A 15,112-nucleotide genomic window follows, 5' to 3' on the forward strand; every position below is an offset into this window, starting at 1 on the left:
CCTCCAGAAATGATTTCCTCCAGGATAGTAACTAAGTAGCAGTTCAGTTATGAGACCCGAAGGCCAGCAATGCCTACCCTGCTGCCCAGCTCTTTGCTATGGCTCTGCCAGCTCTGAAACCACACGGGGAACACAGGGCTATGACCTCATCCTGGGAACATGGTAAACAGAACACTGTCGTTGTAGCAACAATGGCCAGGATCCTGATCATTCTTTTTTTTTAATGCCTTGAAAGTACAAAAGTGACTGCATTAAAGTTAAGTTTGATACTTTCAGTTTATATTTATGATCCTTACAAGAAGATATCCTTCTCTTTTCTCCATCCCTTTCTGTGCATGACATAGTTGCATTACACAGGGATTTTTTAATTATTATTGTTTATCAATAATAATAATAGGACCAAGAGGACCAGTCAGAATGAACATTCCTGAGATGGAATCCTGGCCCAGCCGCACAGGCCCGGTTGACTTTGCTGAACTTGTCTGTACTTGGTTGGATTACCTGTAAAATGATGGGGATCCCAAAGGGTCTATTTCTCACTTGCATTTCTCTGTTGATGGGTATCAGGTCTCTTCTAGAATTACGTGGGTATCCTTGGTGCTAATTTACTGATTGTTCCTGACCGACTTCTTTCATGTAAGAGTATTTTCCACACCTTGAGCTGAGAGCCGCTGTGACCAGGGTATTTCCGGGCCTGGCCATTCTTGTCACACTTGCTTCCTCTGTGCCCTTCTGCTCCCTGGACTGTCTGGGTCAGTTAGCCAGGCTTGGCTCGGTGGCCTGTTAATGGAGCGGCAGGATGTTACTCCTTCCCCCCTTTTTATTTTATTTTTATTACTTTACTTTTTACTTTTAGGTTTCCAGTGCACTGCTTTGATATTTAGAGATGTGTGGACTTTTGGAGCCATTTTAGAACTAGAAATCTCTGTACATTGGGATAGTCATTTCAGGACTGACCCTGTGCCAGGGACTGTAGGGGACTGGAGCCAGAGCCCACTCGGGCCCCTTAGCCCCCAGAACTCCCAATCTGTGGGGGGAAGCTGGTTGTGCCTGCTTGGGGTGTGCTGGATTTGAGGTGCCAATGAGTTACCCAGAGAGGGAATGAGAAGCGAGGACTGGAGAGAGTGGGGAAGTGACAGCTGAAGATAGGAGTGTGATTCGGTGGCCTGGAGGGCCTGTGTGGTGAGACCCAGGTCGTCCACCTACTGGGCTGGGGGCCACAGGTGTGCTGAGGGAAGGGACCCCTGAGCTCCAGCAGTTACCACCTGTTCCAGCTCCTCCTGTTAGTCTGCTCCAGCTGCCATAGCAACCACCACGGCCTGGGGCCTTACACCACAGAAATGAATTGTCTCATAGTCCTGGAGGCGGGAAGTGCCAGTCCCGTCTTCTCCCTGTGTCTCTACATCGTCTTCCTTCTGTGTGTCTGTGTCCTAGTCTTTTCTTATAGGGACACCAGTCACACTGGATTAGGGCCTCATGTAACCAGAATGAGGTCTTTAAAGGCACTGTCTCCAAATACAGCCACATTCTGAAGTGCTGGGGTTAGACTTCAACGTAGGATTCAGAGGATGTAATTCAGCCCCTAACAGCCATTATCTAAGGGTCCGATGGTGCCTGCTCAGTAAAGGCTGGGGAAGCCCTGAGCCCATGGGTGCAGCTCAGGATGGCGGGCATTAAGGATACCAGAAGGACATTTCAGGGAGAAAGAACAGAATTTGCCAATTTTAAATCAAGTGATGGCTGCTGGTTGCCTGTTCATAGTTTCAGATCCTAGAGCTGGGCCCACAGTCTTCTGTAAAGGGCCAGATAGCAAGTATTTTAAGCGTTGCAAGTACCTGGCCTTTCCTGTAACCACGGCCTCAACATGGACAGGGTGAATGCAGCCATACGTACAATTGAATGTCGCAGTGTTTCGATTAAACTTTATTTACAAAAAGAGGCAGAAGGTGAGATTTGGCCCACAGGCCAGCCGGTGCAGGCTGTGGGATTCCCGACTCTAGCGGTCGGTAGTGGAGGGGCGGGCGTGGAGAGCTGGTGAGGGAATGAGTGCAGCCCGGGACTAGGCATCTGACACTTCACGGGGCTTGCTGACGCCAGCACTCGTCCCCTGGTCCCCTGCGAGAGTGAGGGAGGGCTGCCAGGAGGCCTCTGTGCAGACTCTGCCCCCAGACAGTCACTTCAGTGGTGAATTTCCACTCCCTCAGGTCCAGGCATGTTCTTGAAAACGTGTATTTGTTAAGTGCAAGGCACTGCTTAGCGTAATGAGGGAGCAGGTACCGGCTGATGCGTTTTCATTCTGCAGGAGCGGGAAGTAGGAGAGATGCCCAGATAAACCTTTTTCCACAGGGAGCCGGAGAAGGGGAGGGGTTCCCTGCTCCTGAACCAACGGCCCCTCTGCTTCCCTAACTTCCATCCACCTACCACCCCCCAAATATGCTTTTCTAGTGTGTTTTTTAAGTCAATTAATATCAAAGTTAAACACGAGGGGAAGTCTTGATTAGAATAAAAGTACTAAATGCAGCCCTAGCTGGTTTTGCTCAATGGATAGAGCATTGACCTGTAGACTGAAGGGTCCCAGGTTCAGCTCCCATCAAGGACATGTCCCTCAGTTGCAGGCTCGATCCCTAGCCCTGGTCGGGATGTGGTGTGGGAGGCAACCAATCTATGTATCTCTCACATCAATGTTTCTTTCTGTGTATCTCTCCCCCTCTTCCACTCTCTCTAAAAATCAATGGAAAAATATCCTCGGGTGAGGATTAACAACAACAACAAAAGTATTAAATGCAAATGTGAAAATCAGGTGGTCGGTGTTCATACTCTGGGTCTCAGGGAACACTGCCGGCTTTTCTCTGACATTTTAGAAATTCGCAGACCCCTTTACCTGCTGTCATGAGAATCTGTTCGAGTGTCAACGCGAATCCTACGGTGCTGAGGGACCACTAGCAGGTGTTCCTTACAGAACCAAAGAAGGGCTCCAGCCTCAACCTTAGGTGTTGTTTCTTTAGAAGTAGAAGCATCCAACACTTCTGAACTCATGTGGATATTTTAGGCCATGGAAAACCCAGTCTTTTTTAAAATATATTTTTATTGATTTCAGAGAGAAAGGGAGAGATAGAAACATCAGTGATGAGAGAAAATCATTGATCAGCTGCTTCCTGCACAACCCACACTGGGGATCAAGCCCACAACCCAGGCATATGCCCTGACCAGGAATCAAACCTGGGATCCTTCAGTCCGCAGGCTGATGCTCAATCCACTGAGCCAAACAGGCCAGGGCAAAACCACTGTCTTTTGAACTTGGTAATTAGACAGCTGTTGGCACCCCCAGCTTGGTGTCACTGCTCAGTCCCACCCACACTCCCCTCGGCTTCTGGTCAGCATGTGCATGGCCTCCAGCACCTGTTGACCCAGAGCTCCGTGCTCCCTGGATGTGCTGTTCGTGATCCCATCTTTAGTGGGAGCAACCCGTGGCCATCATGGATCCCTTGCCAGGTGGGACCCTGGCCATTAAATGTCCCCTCCCTGTGTCATGATGACCTCCCAGCTAGCAGATGCCAATACCACCTGCTCCCTCAGACGCGTGACAGGCTGGTTCGCCTGGTAGAGACCCCGTCCCTGATGCAGTCAGTAAGTCTTTGTTGGTAAATAATTGCTATCGAGCAGAGTTTTAATATAAATTTATGAGTGGTGTTTTATCACACCTCGGGGCTGCAGGGAGAGCTGAGTGATGGATTTCAGATCGCACTTACATTCATTACATTAACTTTGTAAGTTATTTAAAGCTTGCACACTTAACATTGCTTTTGGCTTCCAGTGACCTCTTGGGACTAGGCAAGGAATACACATGACTAATAAGGAGATTGCAGCCAGAAGACAATTCTGCTCTTTGCTCTGCCATAGAAAGGGTTCCTTGAGCCAAAAAAAATTTAAAAAAAAAATTAAAAGCCAGAAGTGCCTGCCTGGAATCTGATATTTTGGTTGTAGATCATTAAAGTTACAGACTTTCCAATGTGAGGGTAAATTAGGTGGTAGCAATTAGATCCGCATTTGCCATTTCCAAGTAAGATCAGAGGAATAGTTGAGATGTCACAAAGCCCTTAAATCTCTTACTGTGCAAACAAGTGAAAGATGCTAAACCTTGAAAGTTGGTCTGGAGGTGCAACCGCCTGCTCTCCTGCCGCCATGTTTACTGTCGCTGGTAATAGGCCTGAACGTGGTGGTTTACAACCATCGCCATCTCGTTATCTCTTAGGAGTCTGTGGGCCGGGAGTGTGGGCCAGCACATGTCTGCTCCCCAAGGTGCCTTCCAGGGAAGGGCGTCCAGGGTCACTTCCTCGCTCATGTGTTTGATGTCGGCTGGTCAGCGGCAGTTCTGTGCTCCTGACATGGGAGCTCAGTGCCCCTCCGTGTACCTCAGGGTCTCTCTCATGCCAGTCTCTGCAGCAGAACCCTCCTCTGATCTCTCACAAGTCTGCTGGGCTCCCAAGGCATGGAAACAGGAGCGGCCAGGCCTCTGAAGGCCTTGGCCAGAGTGGTCACAGCGTAATTTCACCACATCATATAAGTTAAATGGACATAGGGCCCAGGACCACACCCAGGAGCTGGGCTTTTGGGGGTCATCTTTGGAGACTGGCTACTTCCGTCTGACCTCACACATGCAGAATACCCTAACCCCGTCTCCAGATTCACAGTCTCATCCCAGCATCCGGCTCAGACTGGAAGCTTAGGGTCACTGTCTACATCAGGTGCATGTGTGGATGAGGCTGCTCAGCTCTGATGCTTTCATCTGAACACCAGGGAGCTTGAGAGTCGAGTTACCTTGCACACGTGCGTGCACACAGTGCCACAATGCCGACACAGACAGGTGACCTGTAGTCCACAGCACCTCTGAGCCCACCGGGCACATGTTCTACCCCACCCTGCTCTGGTCACATGGAGTGTGTTCTGCTCGGGGTGGGGATGGGGGCATCTTCCTTCGCCCTGGGCTCTGCTGTCTGGGCCGGCCTTCCTTTTCCATAAGTTGTGGCCTGTTGTCACATCTGTGTGGCTTTCTTAGCCTGCTTCCTGCTCCATGTAGGTCGAGTGCCCAAAGTGAAAAGATTCATTTTGAACGTTGTACCATTTAGTCATATGTGGCATATAATTCCTTTAAATATCTTGTGGGTGTCCTTTGTATCCAATGACTGTCCATTTCATTAGACAAGCCAATCCACAGCTCCTTATCTCTAATATACAAATCTCTATTGGAAGGGTCCATGTGTTCCTGCCCTCAATCCTGCTGCATTCTCATGGGGCGGCGTGTCCGGCTGCCAGACCTGAGATCACGTCTACTGACACCCCCTGGATTTGATCTTCATCCTCAGGCCAGTTCTACTGGCAGGAGAAGCTGGGGACCAGAGACGATTTTTCTCATGGTTCAGCCCAGCATGACTTTTAAATTGGAAACATTTTTTCTGGTCCTGCTTGGAAACTCTCCTTGGGGTTATTGGAGCCAGCAGCCAGGCTGCTGGGCATCCCCGCGGGCAGCAGGCCTGGAACCGTTCTGCCAGCCAGAGCACAACTCGGCTCCGTCTCCATCTCCAACCTTGGGTAGCACTTTCCTCACACCCCTCCAGCCTCCACTGCAGCTACGTCCTCACCAGCCTCAGCCAGCGCTGGTGCCAAGCCTGTGGTTTTTATTTTTATTACAGCAATACAGGATGCTAGCTCTGTTTTTCTTATCTATTGTTGCCTAAGGATCTACCCCAAAACTTACTGATTTGAGAAAACTTATTTTATTATTTCTCTTAATTTGGTGGTTCAGGACTATGGACAGAGCACAGCAAGGCTTATCCAACAGAGCTCCCCAGAGGGAAGCTGCCAGGGTTTCTGTGGGTTCCAGCCCGGTATAGGTAGCATCACTCCCTCTGGTTCTGTTGGTTAATGTGAGTCTGGGCATTTCCAAGTCAGGGCGGATGATTTGCACAGGGCCACGAATACCACAACTCATGGTGCATTGGGAGCCATCTTGAGACCAGCCACCAGGCTGGCTGTGCATGCTGGGGGTAGTTACATAAGCTCTCTGTGCCTCAGTGGCCTCATCCGTAAAATGGGGGTAATCCTAGCCATGACCATCAGGTCCGCTATAAGCTTGCAGCAGGTTCATGCTTTATGGCTCTTAGAGCATCCCCTGGCTCACAATGAACCCAATATTGTTTTGAAGTTTTAAAAGTTTACAAACAGATGTGTAAGTCACATGAGAGTCAAATAAAGCATTAATTGTAATTAATGTCTGCACTGTGATGGCTGGTCAGGGACAGTCTTAAGCAGGAGATCGGTTTTACATGTTCTGAAGTGGCATCTGAGGGGTAGACTACGGATGCGTTGTGACATTCTGCTGTGCAGTTTTGCCCTGGGTCACACGAGATCAAAGAGACTTAGAATCATAAGGGCCATTTCCACAGGCCGAAGGGAACTGCCCGCAGTGTCTCCGGCAAAGAGCCTCCTGGCCTCTGTCATCTTCTGGCTGGTGGGATGGCAGCTTCATAGCCTTTCAGAGTTTAAAATGAGCTGTTTTAGGGTTTTCCATTTTCTTGGTACTTAAGAGAGAAACTGTAAGTCCAGGAGGACAGAAGCATGGGGCCTCAGTCTGACGCAGCGAGGCCCTGTCCTGGTCGCATCGGTAAATGTTTGTCCCAGGGCAGGCCATGGTTCACTCTCTGCCCTGGGCACCTTGGGGGATGCTGTGTTCCGAGGAGAGTAGCACAGTGCAGTGGATGGAGAGGGCAGGGTGGTTGGGCCTGGCGCTGCCCGTCAGCTAACAGTGACTTTACCTGTGTGGCTCAGTCTTGTCTGCACCCAGGAACCGCAGTAACTCTGCTACCCTGACCTGCTGCATATGGGGAGCAAGTGAGGGATGAACGTGACATGTAGAAACACGTCAGTGGTGTTAGCGTTCAGGCATCCAAGGAAGCGTGCCTCTGACCTGGCCCAGCTCCGCGCCAGCAGGCAGCTGGCACCTGGGCTCAGAGCAGCTGTGATGTTGGGGACAGGGCGGCCGACGCTCAGTTTCTACAGTCTTTTGGGGGTTCAGGGAAGAGGTTGGGTATAAACCGGCTTGGCCAAGGGTGGAGAGCAGAAATACGGCTCCTGGGTGCCAGGCTGTCCTTTGGGCCCCGCTGACTTTCGCAGCATTTGAATAGTACACATAATCGAGATGACCCTCCACCAGGAACCATAGAATTAAGATTGTCAAGATTTGGACTGTTTCACCAAGAGATTATGCTTTCCTGGCACCACAGCAAGGGAGCCTGCTTTAGTTCCCCTCTGACGTCACCTGCTCACATCATCTCCCGGCTGGAATGTTCTCTTTATGCCTTAAGCAGTATGTCATGTCCTTCTAGCCCTCACTGGGGAGAGGAGGCCTGTGGGTGTGGGGTTGGCTCCGGGCCGTGCCCACAGCCGGCCTCCACATGGAGCCCTGGGGTGAGGCCTGCGTTTCCTGGAGTGGGAGTGGCAGGGCTTTCTGAAGCCCCAGCAGCTCTCAGCCACCAGTGACACTGCAGTGACCCGGGCCCTGGTGGTGGTAGAATTCACTCTGCATTGGGCCGGGAAGGATGGAGCCCACGGCAGAACTGGGGCAGGCTTTGCGATGCTGAGTTTAGAGATCGTACAGTCCCCCTGGGAGGGCAGTGTAATGATTTGGAGCGACTGCATGTTTATTACCACGTCCCTCGTGTGACTGCCCCTTCCCAGTGGCTCTTCCTGGTTCACGCAGTGCAGTTGCACCCCTTGGTTTGCAGCCGCGCTTCCTGGGGCCTGTTCGCTCGTTGGTCTCGGGGCCACGTGTCGTTTAGATTCTCAGAAATCAAGGGAGGCCATGTTTTGCCACGTGTTTGTTTTTTAAAAATAAGAACTTGTAAAAAAGTGAAGAACCAAAGGTTCACTGTTAGTTGCTTCCAACTTTTTGATATTCCCCCCAGAAACAATATTTAAATGGTGATCAGAGTCCCAGACCAGCTCACAATCCATTCTATTTGTGACATTTGGCATAAAAATAAAGTATTGTCACAGTGCTGGTAACTAATTGGAACTTGAACTTAATTATCACATAAAGATGCTTGCTTGATTTTTTTTTTTTTTTTGCCCGTGTTGTGGTTCCTGGGGGAGTAGCAGGATTAGGAGGCAATACAGCTCCCAAGGGCACTCAAGGGCACCTCTGCTTCTTCAGGGTGTCGAACCCTGTTTCTTTACCCACAGTGTCCCTTCAGCCTCCATCCGGTGAATTAACGAGCATCAGTGCTTTCTCAGTCAGAATTATGATCCTGTGAGTTCATACATGGGTAGCGAGAGGAAGAGCGAGGACGGGGGGCCTTCTGTTCTCCTTGCTATAAGTGGGCAGGAGGCAGGAGACTCCAGAGATGAAAGCTGAAGCTGACATTGCCCGAGCGAGGCAGGCGTGAAGCCCCAAAGGGAAAGAACGTGGGAAGCCAAGGTCGCGGGCCCGGCAGAGGTCGGTGCTGGCCATTGGGCTTCCTAACCCAGGGAAGGGCACAGCTTTGCTGGGAATTGGCAGTTAAAACAAGAATCCATTCTCATCGTCATCGAAGGAAAATTAGAGTTTCAGTGTGAGAGTGTCCAAGTTTGAATCTTTTCATGGGCCCCTAATATGATTTCATTAGAAATGGGTTCAAGTAAATTACACACGATTCATCTGTTAAATGCTGTCGCTGTGTTTGCAAATGGAATTTCATTTTTAACAAATTCAAAATAAAATGTTCTCATTTGCCAAGATCGTAAGGTAAGAATACAGTTAATGTCTTATTTGTAGAAAGGGGAGTTTAGGTGTCCTTTTGTAAGACATTCCTGTGGGCGTTCCTGTCAGCTTAGAATAAGAAAGGTACACTGTTGCGCATCACAGCGGTTTGTGTTACATCTGTTAGCATCAGTATCACCATGTCAAGTTCGACAGTATCACCATGTCAAGTTCGACAGGCACATCCACACCAAAGGATTCTGGCCGAATATATACGTTGTATATAAAAGAGGAGAAAACCAAATCACTGAGCTAAAAATAAGTGTACTTTCCTTTTAAGATGGCAGTTAAAATGAAAGTTTAACATTTTTTAGAGTCCACACAAGACCTTATTAATTTATCCTTGGCTCCCTGTTCCTCCCAGGGCATGTTGCTGAAGCGAAGCGGCAAATCGTTGAACAAAGAATGGAAGAAGAAGTATGTCACCCTGTGCGACAACGGCGTGCTCACCTATCACCCCAGTCTGCACGTGAGTATCGCCCCTCAGAGCGCTGGCAGGCGCCACCTCAGGGTGGACACTGTGCATGGGGGTGGGGGGTGCTCACGGCAGTCAAGCCCCGTCTCTGAATTGAAGTCGGCTCTGGTTCCACCATGAGATGAATAATGCCCCTCACGATGTCCGACCACGCATCTCTCTCTTCCTCTCCCTAACGGTCCACCTGTGGCTCTCTAATTAATTCTACGGAGAATTTCAGTAGAAGGCACAGATGAGAGTACAAAGACAGGCGCAAGTAGTCAGAGAGGAAGGAGGAAGAGACTGTCTCTCTGAGAACCGAGAATGAGGGGCACACGTGCATGGGAACCTAGGGTTCGCTCTGAGCAGCTGAGGTCAAAATAAGTTAAACGCAATCCGTGACTCAGTTTTTATTGTCAAATAAGAATACATGCCCTAGCCGGTTTGGCTCAGTGGTTGGAGTATCAGGCTGTGGACTGAAAGGTCCCGGGTTCAATTCCGGTCAAGGGCACGTACCTCGGTTACAGGATTGATCCCCACACCCTTGGGGCGCATGCGGGAGGCAACCAATCCATGTTTCTCTCTCATGTCCATGTTTCTCTCTCTCTCTCTGTCTCTCCCCCTCCCTTCTACTCTCTCTAAAAACTCAATGGAAAAATATCCTCGGGTGAGGATCAACCAAAAAATAAGAACACATACCAGTTCCTAAGGCAAGAGAAGCTTTTCTGTCTGTGTTAATAAAATCTGTTACATTGGTGATTTATATGAGATGAAAAACAGAAGTAATCTTATTATTGGGGGGAAATGCAGACATTCTACCCACAGTGAGTTTCTTTGGGGACCCTGATAAAGGCAGAAGATGGGGTGTTAGTCCCATAGCAGCACATTGCATGAACCTTGCATGTGCATCTGTCTTGATTCAGATAAATGTATAGATTCTAATATATAGTGTTAGCTGGTTAATTGATTGCATCACTGTGTTAAGCTTTTCATTTAAAAAGGTAAATACTTTTAAAATTGCACAGTTATTGATAAGAAGTTGGAAATAAACAGATTGAAGTAAATGAAAATCACCCCAAAATACCACCTGGAGAGCATGACCACTAGCATTTTGGGGGCGTGCTTCTCCCTCCATGAGCATACGGGCACCTGTGTAAGCTGACTGGCCCCCACTCCTAGGTAATGATGAATCATACGTGCCTTCGCATGTCGGCAAGGAAATGGGCTGTGTGCCCCGATTCTTAGTGGTTATAGAATGTCCGTCGTGCAGGTACATCCTGGTTGGTTTAACACTATCTCCAAAAGGGACATTTGGCAAATAAATGCACTTTGAGTTATCTTTACCAAGTAGCTAATCAACGTCTTCTGTCCACCTCCGGGCCCGTGTCCATTTCCTTTTGACACGTCCCTAGCAGCTGGCCTCCTGAATTGCGTCTTGTGCTTTGGGTGTATGTTGCCGAATTCCTGGGAAGAATATTGGTTTTATCTCCTCTGGCGATATGTCAGAGGGGACTTTCCCACCGCACCCTCGTGAACATTTACCATAAAAATAAATTACATATTTTCCAACGTGACAGGTAACAAGTGGCGTCCTTGCTGGGTGCACTGCCCCCCTTGTCTTGCAGCAGTGGCTTCACCTTTCAGAGCTGCGCTGGAAACCAGGAGTTCCGTCAGCATCCCTGACATGTTTCTGATGGTGGTGGGAACCTCCCAGGTACACGTTCTCAAGGGGACTGAGGAAATTCCTTGGTGCTTGGTTTATTTGGGGACGAGAGTCAGGTTGCTTCTCCAGGTGGCCTGCCTCAGACCGGTGCTGCCCGTCCATCAGAACCCCACAGCAGCACAGGTCTTCTTGGGGTTCTCTCCCCAGCGCTGCTGCACGGGCAGGGGAGCTGGGGGCTGCCCTCTCCTGGCTGAGTTCTTCCCAAGACCCCGTGATAGAGCAAAGGTCTAATTGTTGACCAGGTTGCTCTGTGCCATTTAGAGAGAGAAGTGCAACCAAAACATTCTTCTTGCTGGACTCACTGGGCAGTAAAAGATGAGATCTGAGTGATGATGCATTTCAAGGCCCCTCACTGTCACCCGCTAAGCCCAGGCCTGGCCGCAGGGACCTTGGCCGCTTCCTGCCAAGGACAAAAGTGGCAACAGCTGTGTGTACAGAACATGCCCGTGGGAGGGCTAGCGCCTCCTTACTTTTCAGTCCAGCCTCTGGCTTATGTAATCACCATCAGTCCCTCAGAAGCCCTCCGCACAGGCTTTGTCTTGGATGCCCCGGCGTTTGCCAGGCCCATCCTTCTTTCTGTACGTGTGCACGGATATTATTGGAATGTGGAAAAGGAGCACCGTGGGGCTTCGTTACATAATCACATGGCAAGCAGGAGCCCACGTCATTGCAAAGTGCAATCCAGTCAACGCCAGGGTCCTGGGCCTGAAGTTATGGACGCAGGTACAGAGCTGCCTAAGGGAGCGGCTGAATCCACGAATGATCGGAATCACTCGGAGGTGGGGAGGTGGGGAGGTGGAGTAACCTTTATTGTCAGCCTTCATCGATTCTGCTTTCACCTCCTGCATTGTGGGCAGAGAGGAGGAGACACGCACGGCACAGGAGGCAGCTTAAAGATCAGTGGTTCCACAGTGGGTGCCCACGTTAGCCACAGGGCACAGTGGGGCAGGGTCGCCGAGCATTTCAGCAGTGCTGAGTGGGGGATGTCCTCAGAGAGCCTACACGTCCGCAGCGTTGTGTCTCTCGCCGAATGTGTTCACCAGCTGTCCGGGGTGCACCTGGGCTGCCCCCTTGTCAGAAGTTGGAGCCCAGGAAGTTCAGGTCACATGTCCATCCCTCTGCACACGATGAGGCCCCTCCTTGGAGGTGGTGCCTGTCAGGGACATTGAGCACCGGCTGCACAGTGTCTAGAGATCTGGGCAAGAATCCTTTCCTGGGTGGGAAGTTGGATGGTGCTGTCTTATAAAAGGTCGCTTCGTAGTCCTAAAGAATGGGCGAGTCTGAAATTTTTACCTAAAACGCTTAGCAACGAGGCTAAAGGAGTCAGTTGGGCTTTTAAGGAAAAGCCTGTTTCAAAGTTAGAGCTGTTGGGGGGCGCCAGTCACGTGGACAGACGAAGACTTACCAGAAAAACACAGTTCACGAGGTTCATCTTTCAAAACGCTGATATGACGTGAAATAAAGCCTACCCCCAGTGAGATGGCAGGTGGAAAGCTCACCCAAAATAACAAAGCGCTCCCAGCAGGGTGCCCCGGCTGCCCAGGCCACAGGACTTCGGTGCTGAGTCCCGGGCACCCTGGGACAAAGTGGTCACCCTCCCATTAGCACCCACCAGCTCACCTGCTCCTTCACCTCCACCTGAGATTTTGCAAAGACAACCTGAAACGTTTAAATCCGACTAAAGTAGTGAAAAGCAAGACCTCCGAAGCGCCTCCATGGTGTCTGTTTCTGTTTCTCTGGGAAATTTGTCTACCGCATACCCGGGTGCCCGACTTCCCTGGGGGATACGTATGACTGTCCCGTGGTTTTGTGACACTTGGCTGGATCCCAGTCGGGCCGGCAAGGGGCAGCCTGTTCTGTGGACTTAAATGCGAGCCCCAGGGAGCACCTTGATAGAAAAGTGGAGGGATAATGAGAAAGAGCTCGGACCTCGGGGCTCCACAGCTCAGCATCGCCGCCCATTCATCTTGCTTGTCACGGGAGCAGCCGTGAGGGCACGGCTTGCATTCCTGCTGACAAAGGTGTGTGCCGGGGGATGCCTAAGTGCACCTGTAAGAATCAGGTCATGGCCCAGTCGAGCCAAGGTCTTTCCAGTGCCCTTGTCAGGAGAGCTCTCCTGAGCTTCTTCATGAGGAAGTGTGGCAGGTGGACAGTCCACCTCACTGGCCCACCTGGCTGGCACACCTGGCTGGCGTGTTCTTTTCCACTTTGTGTTGCCCGAATTGGAAATAGCTGAGACCCTGTCATTTCTCCCTGACTTCCCTTCTTACAAGACCTTCATTTCCATTCCAGCTACATGAAGCCTTAGATTCTGCATGTTGATGTCTGGGTTTTTTTCTCATCAGTAGAGTCAAACTCAACTCTAAATTGTCATCAGAGGGCTGATTTCAGTAAGTTTCATATCAAACAGAAAATCTACTTCATTAGTGATGCAAACTAACAAAAACAATAATTTCCTGAGTCAGTGTTCTGAAAATAATTCAAGGAGAAAGGGAAGGGATACCTGTGTTGTGAGAACAACTCTTGTTTGTACCCACGCTGGTCATCGTCATTCAGAGTACACACTCCTCACATAAAACAAGGACGTTGCACTCGAGGATCCAGGATCACAAGAACCTGTGATGAGCGCTCTGGCCAGCTTCACACACCTGCTCAGGTGAACCTTGAGTTTCTTGAGGTGGCAGGCATTGAGTTGCCCTCGGAGAAACCCTGGGTTGTTTTCCCCAGAACTTTGCAGAAGTCAGACTAGCTTGAGCCTAGACCAGTGGTCGGCAAACTGTGGCTCCCGAGCCACATGCGGTTCTTGGGCCCCTTGAGTGTGGCTCTTCCACAAAATACCGACTTCTGCACATGGGCCACGAAGTTTCAATCACATTGTACATGCGTGCCCGCACGTGGTATTTTGTGGAAGAGCCACACTCAAGGGGCCAAAGAGCCGCATGTGGCTTGCGAGCCGCAGTTTGCCAACCACTGGCCTAGACAATAAGATGTACAAGTTCACAGCACCGATCTCCAGGCGAGGAGCCTTCTGAGTCATAGAATGAACAACGACCCTGAGAAGACAGGCCCCCCTTTCTTCCTGGGAATGTCAGACGTGTCCTGTCTCTGCCACACGCCTGCAGTCCGCATTAGTCATTCTGTGATGAAGGATTATTTGATCTTGTTTCCCTTTATAAGCCACGGGGCTGGAAGCTGGGCTTGCTCTGTGTGTTCCTTTCCGGTCTGGCTTCTGGCCTTTGCAGCTCCTGTCCAGGTGGGCCTCACGCCCTTCCTCCAGGAGAGGGCCTGCCGACTCCCAGGTGTTGTCCCTGTCCGTGCTGCCCTGGACAGCATAGCTAATGGAGGGCGAGGACTGGCCCTGCTCCCCACTCTTTGCCCAGTGTGTGGTTGGCACACAGGTCAGGACTTGTGGGTCACGTGGGATCCAGTCACGTGGCTCCTGCAGCACCTTAGAACCTCACCGTGGATGGTCCAGGCTGTTGTTTAAAAATTGCAGTAAGATAGGGACCGAGAAAACTAACCACCTCCCCAGCCAGACCTCCCTATGGGTAGGTTCGCTTCCATCGCCTGGGGAGAGCACACGTGGCCTCCAGAGCAGCATTCCCTCCTAAATGCCTCTCTGCTGCCTCGATCCCGGGTGACTCCGGGTGTGCAGGTGCAGGGGCCCTGGTCGGGGCACCTGCAGTTGTGGTTTCCGATCCTGGCGCTGCCCCCTCCCCCACCCCGGTGGCCTGGAGGTGGCTCTGCGCACTGCAGCTGCTGGGCTGGCTTCCCTTCTTCCACGCAAGTCTCCGTCCCCGCCTTCCCTCCTCCCTGGGAGACCTCTGAAGTCACCCTTACCAAGGTGGTGCCCCGAACCCTGCCTCTGAACTCGCCGGCTGTATAATTCCACCAGAGCGGTGCCCCGCCCGTCACTGTTCCAAAGCCTGTTCACTACATCGGGCAGCGGTCCTTCCTCTGATGCTCCTGCTCCCCCGTGTCATTCTCATTATAGGGAGAGGAGGTCTCCACGGGGAAAAGGAGCTTAAGATGGTTGTTGTGGGGTGTTTTGTGTGTGTGTTTTTTTAATTGTGGTAAAATACATGTAGCATACAGTTTTGCAATTGACCACCTAGACCATTTTTTTAATTGTTTTTAATTA

The 15,112-nt window shown here is 50.7% G+C and overlaps 1 protein-coding gene across 7 annotated transcripts in view; it reads left to right on the plus strand.

Moving 5' to 3' along the window:
* AGAP1 (ArfGAP with GTPase domain, ankyrin repeat and PH domain 1) overlaps window positions 1-15,112 on the plus strand; it is a 418,223-nt gene that overhangs the window by 253,425 nt on the left and 149,686 nt on the right. For all 7 annotated transcript variants that reach the window (XM_070422457.1, XM_070422459.1, XM_070422461.1 and 4 more), the window contains one exon: window positions 9,159-9,263. In XM_070422457.1, coding sequence (XP_070278558.1) covers window positions 9,159-9,263 — 105 coding nt within the window. The remainder of the gene's footprint in view (window positions 1-9,158; window positions 9,264-15,112) is intronic.

This window comes from Myotis yumanensis, unplaced genomic scaffold (assembly GCF_028538775.1).
Source record: "Myotis yumanensis isolate MYYU_CA2020_CCGP unplaced genomic scaffold, mMyoYum1.0.hap1 SCAF_8, whole genome shotgun sequence".
NCBI lineage: Eukaryota > Metazoa > Chordata > Mammalia > Chiroptera > Vespertilionidae > Myotis > Myotis yumanensis.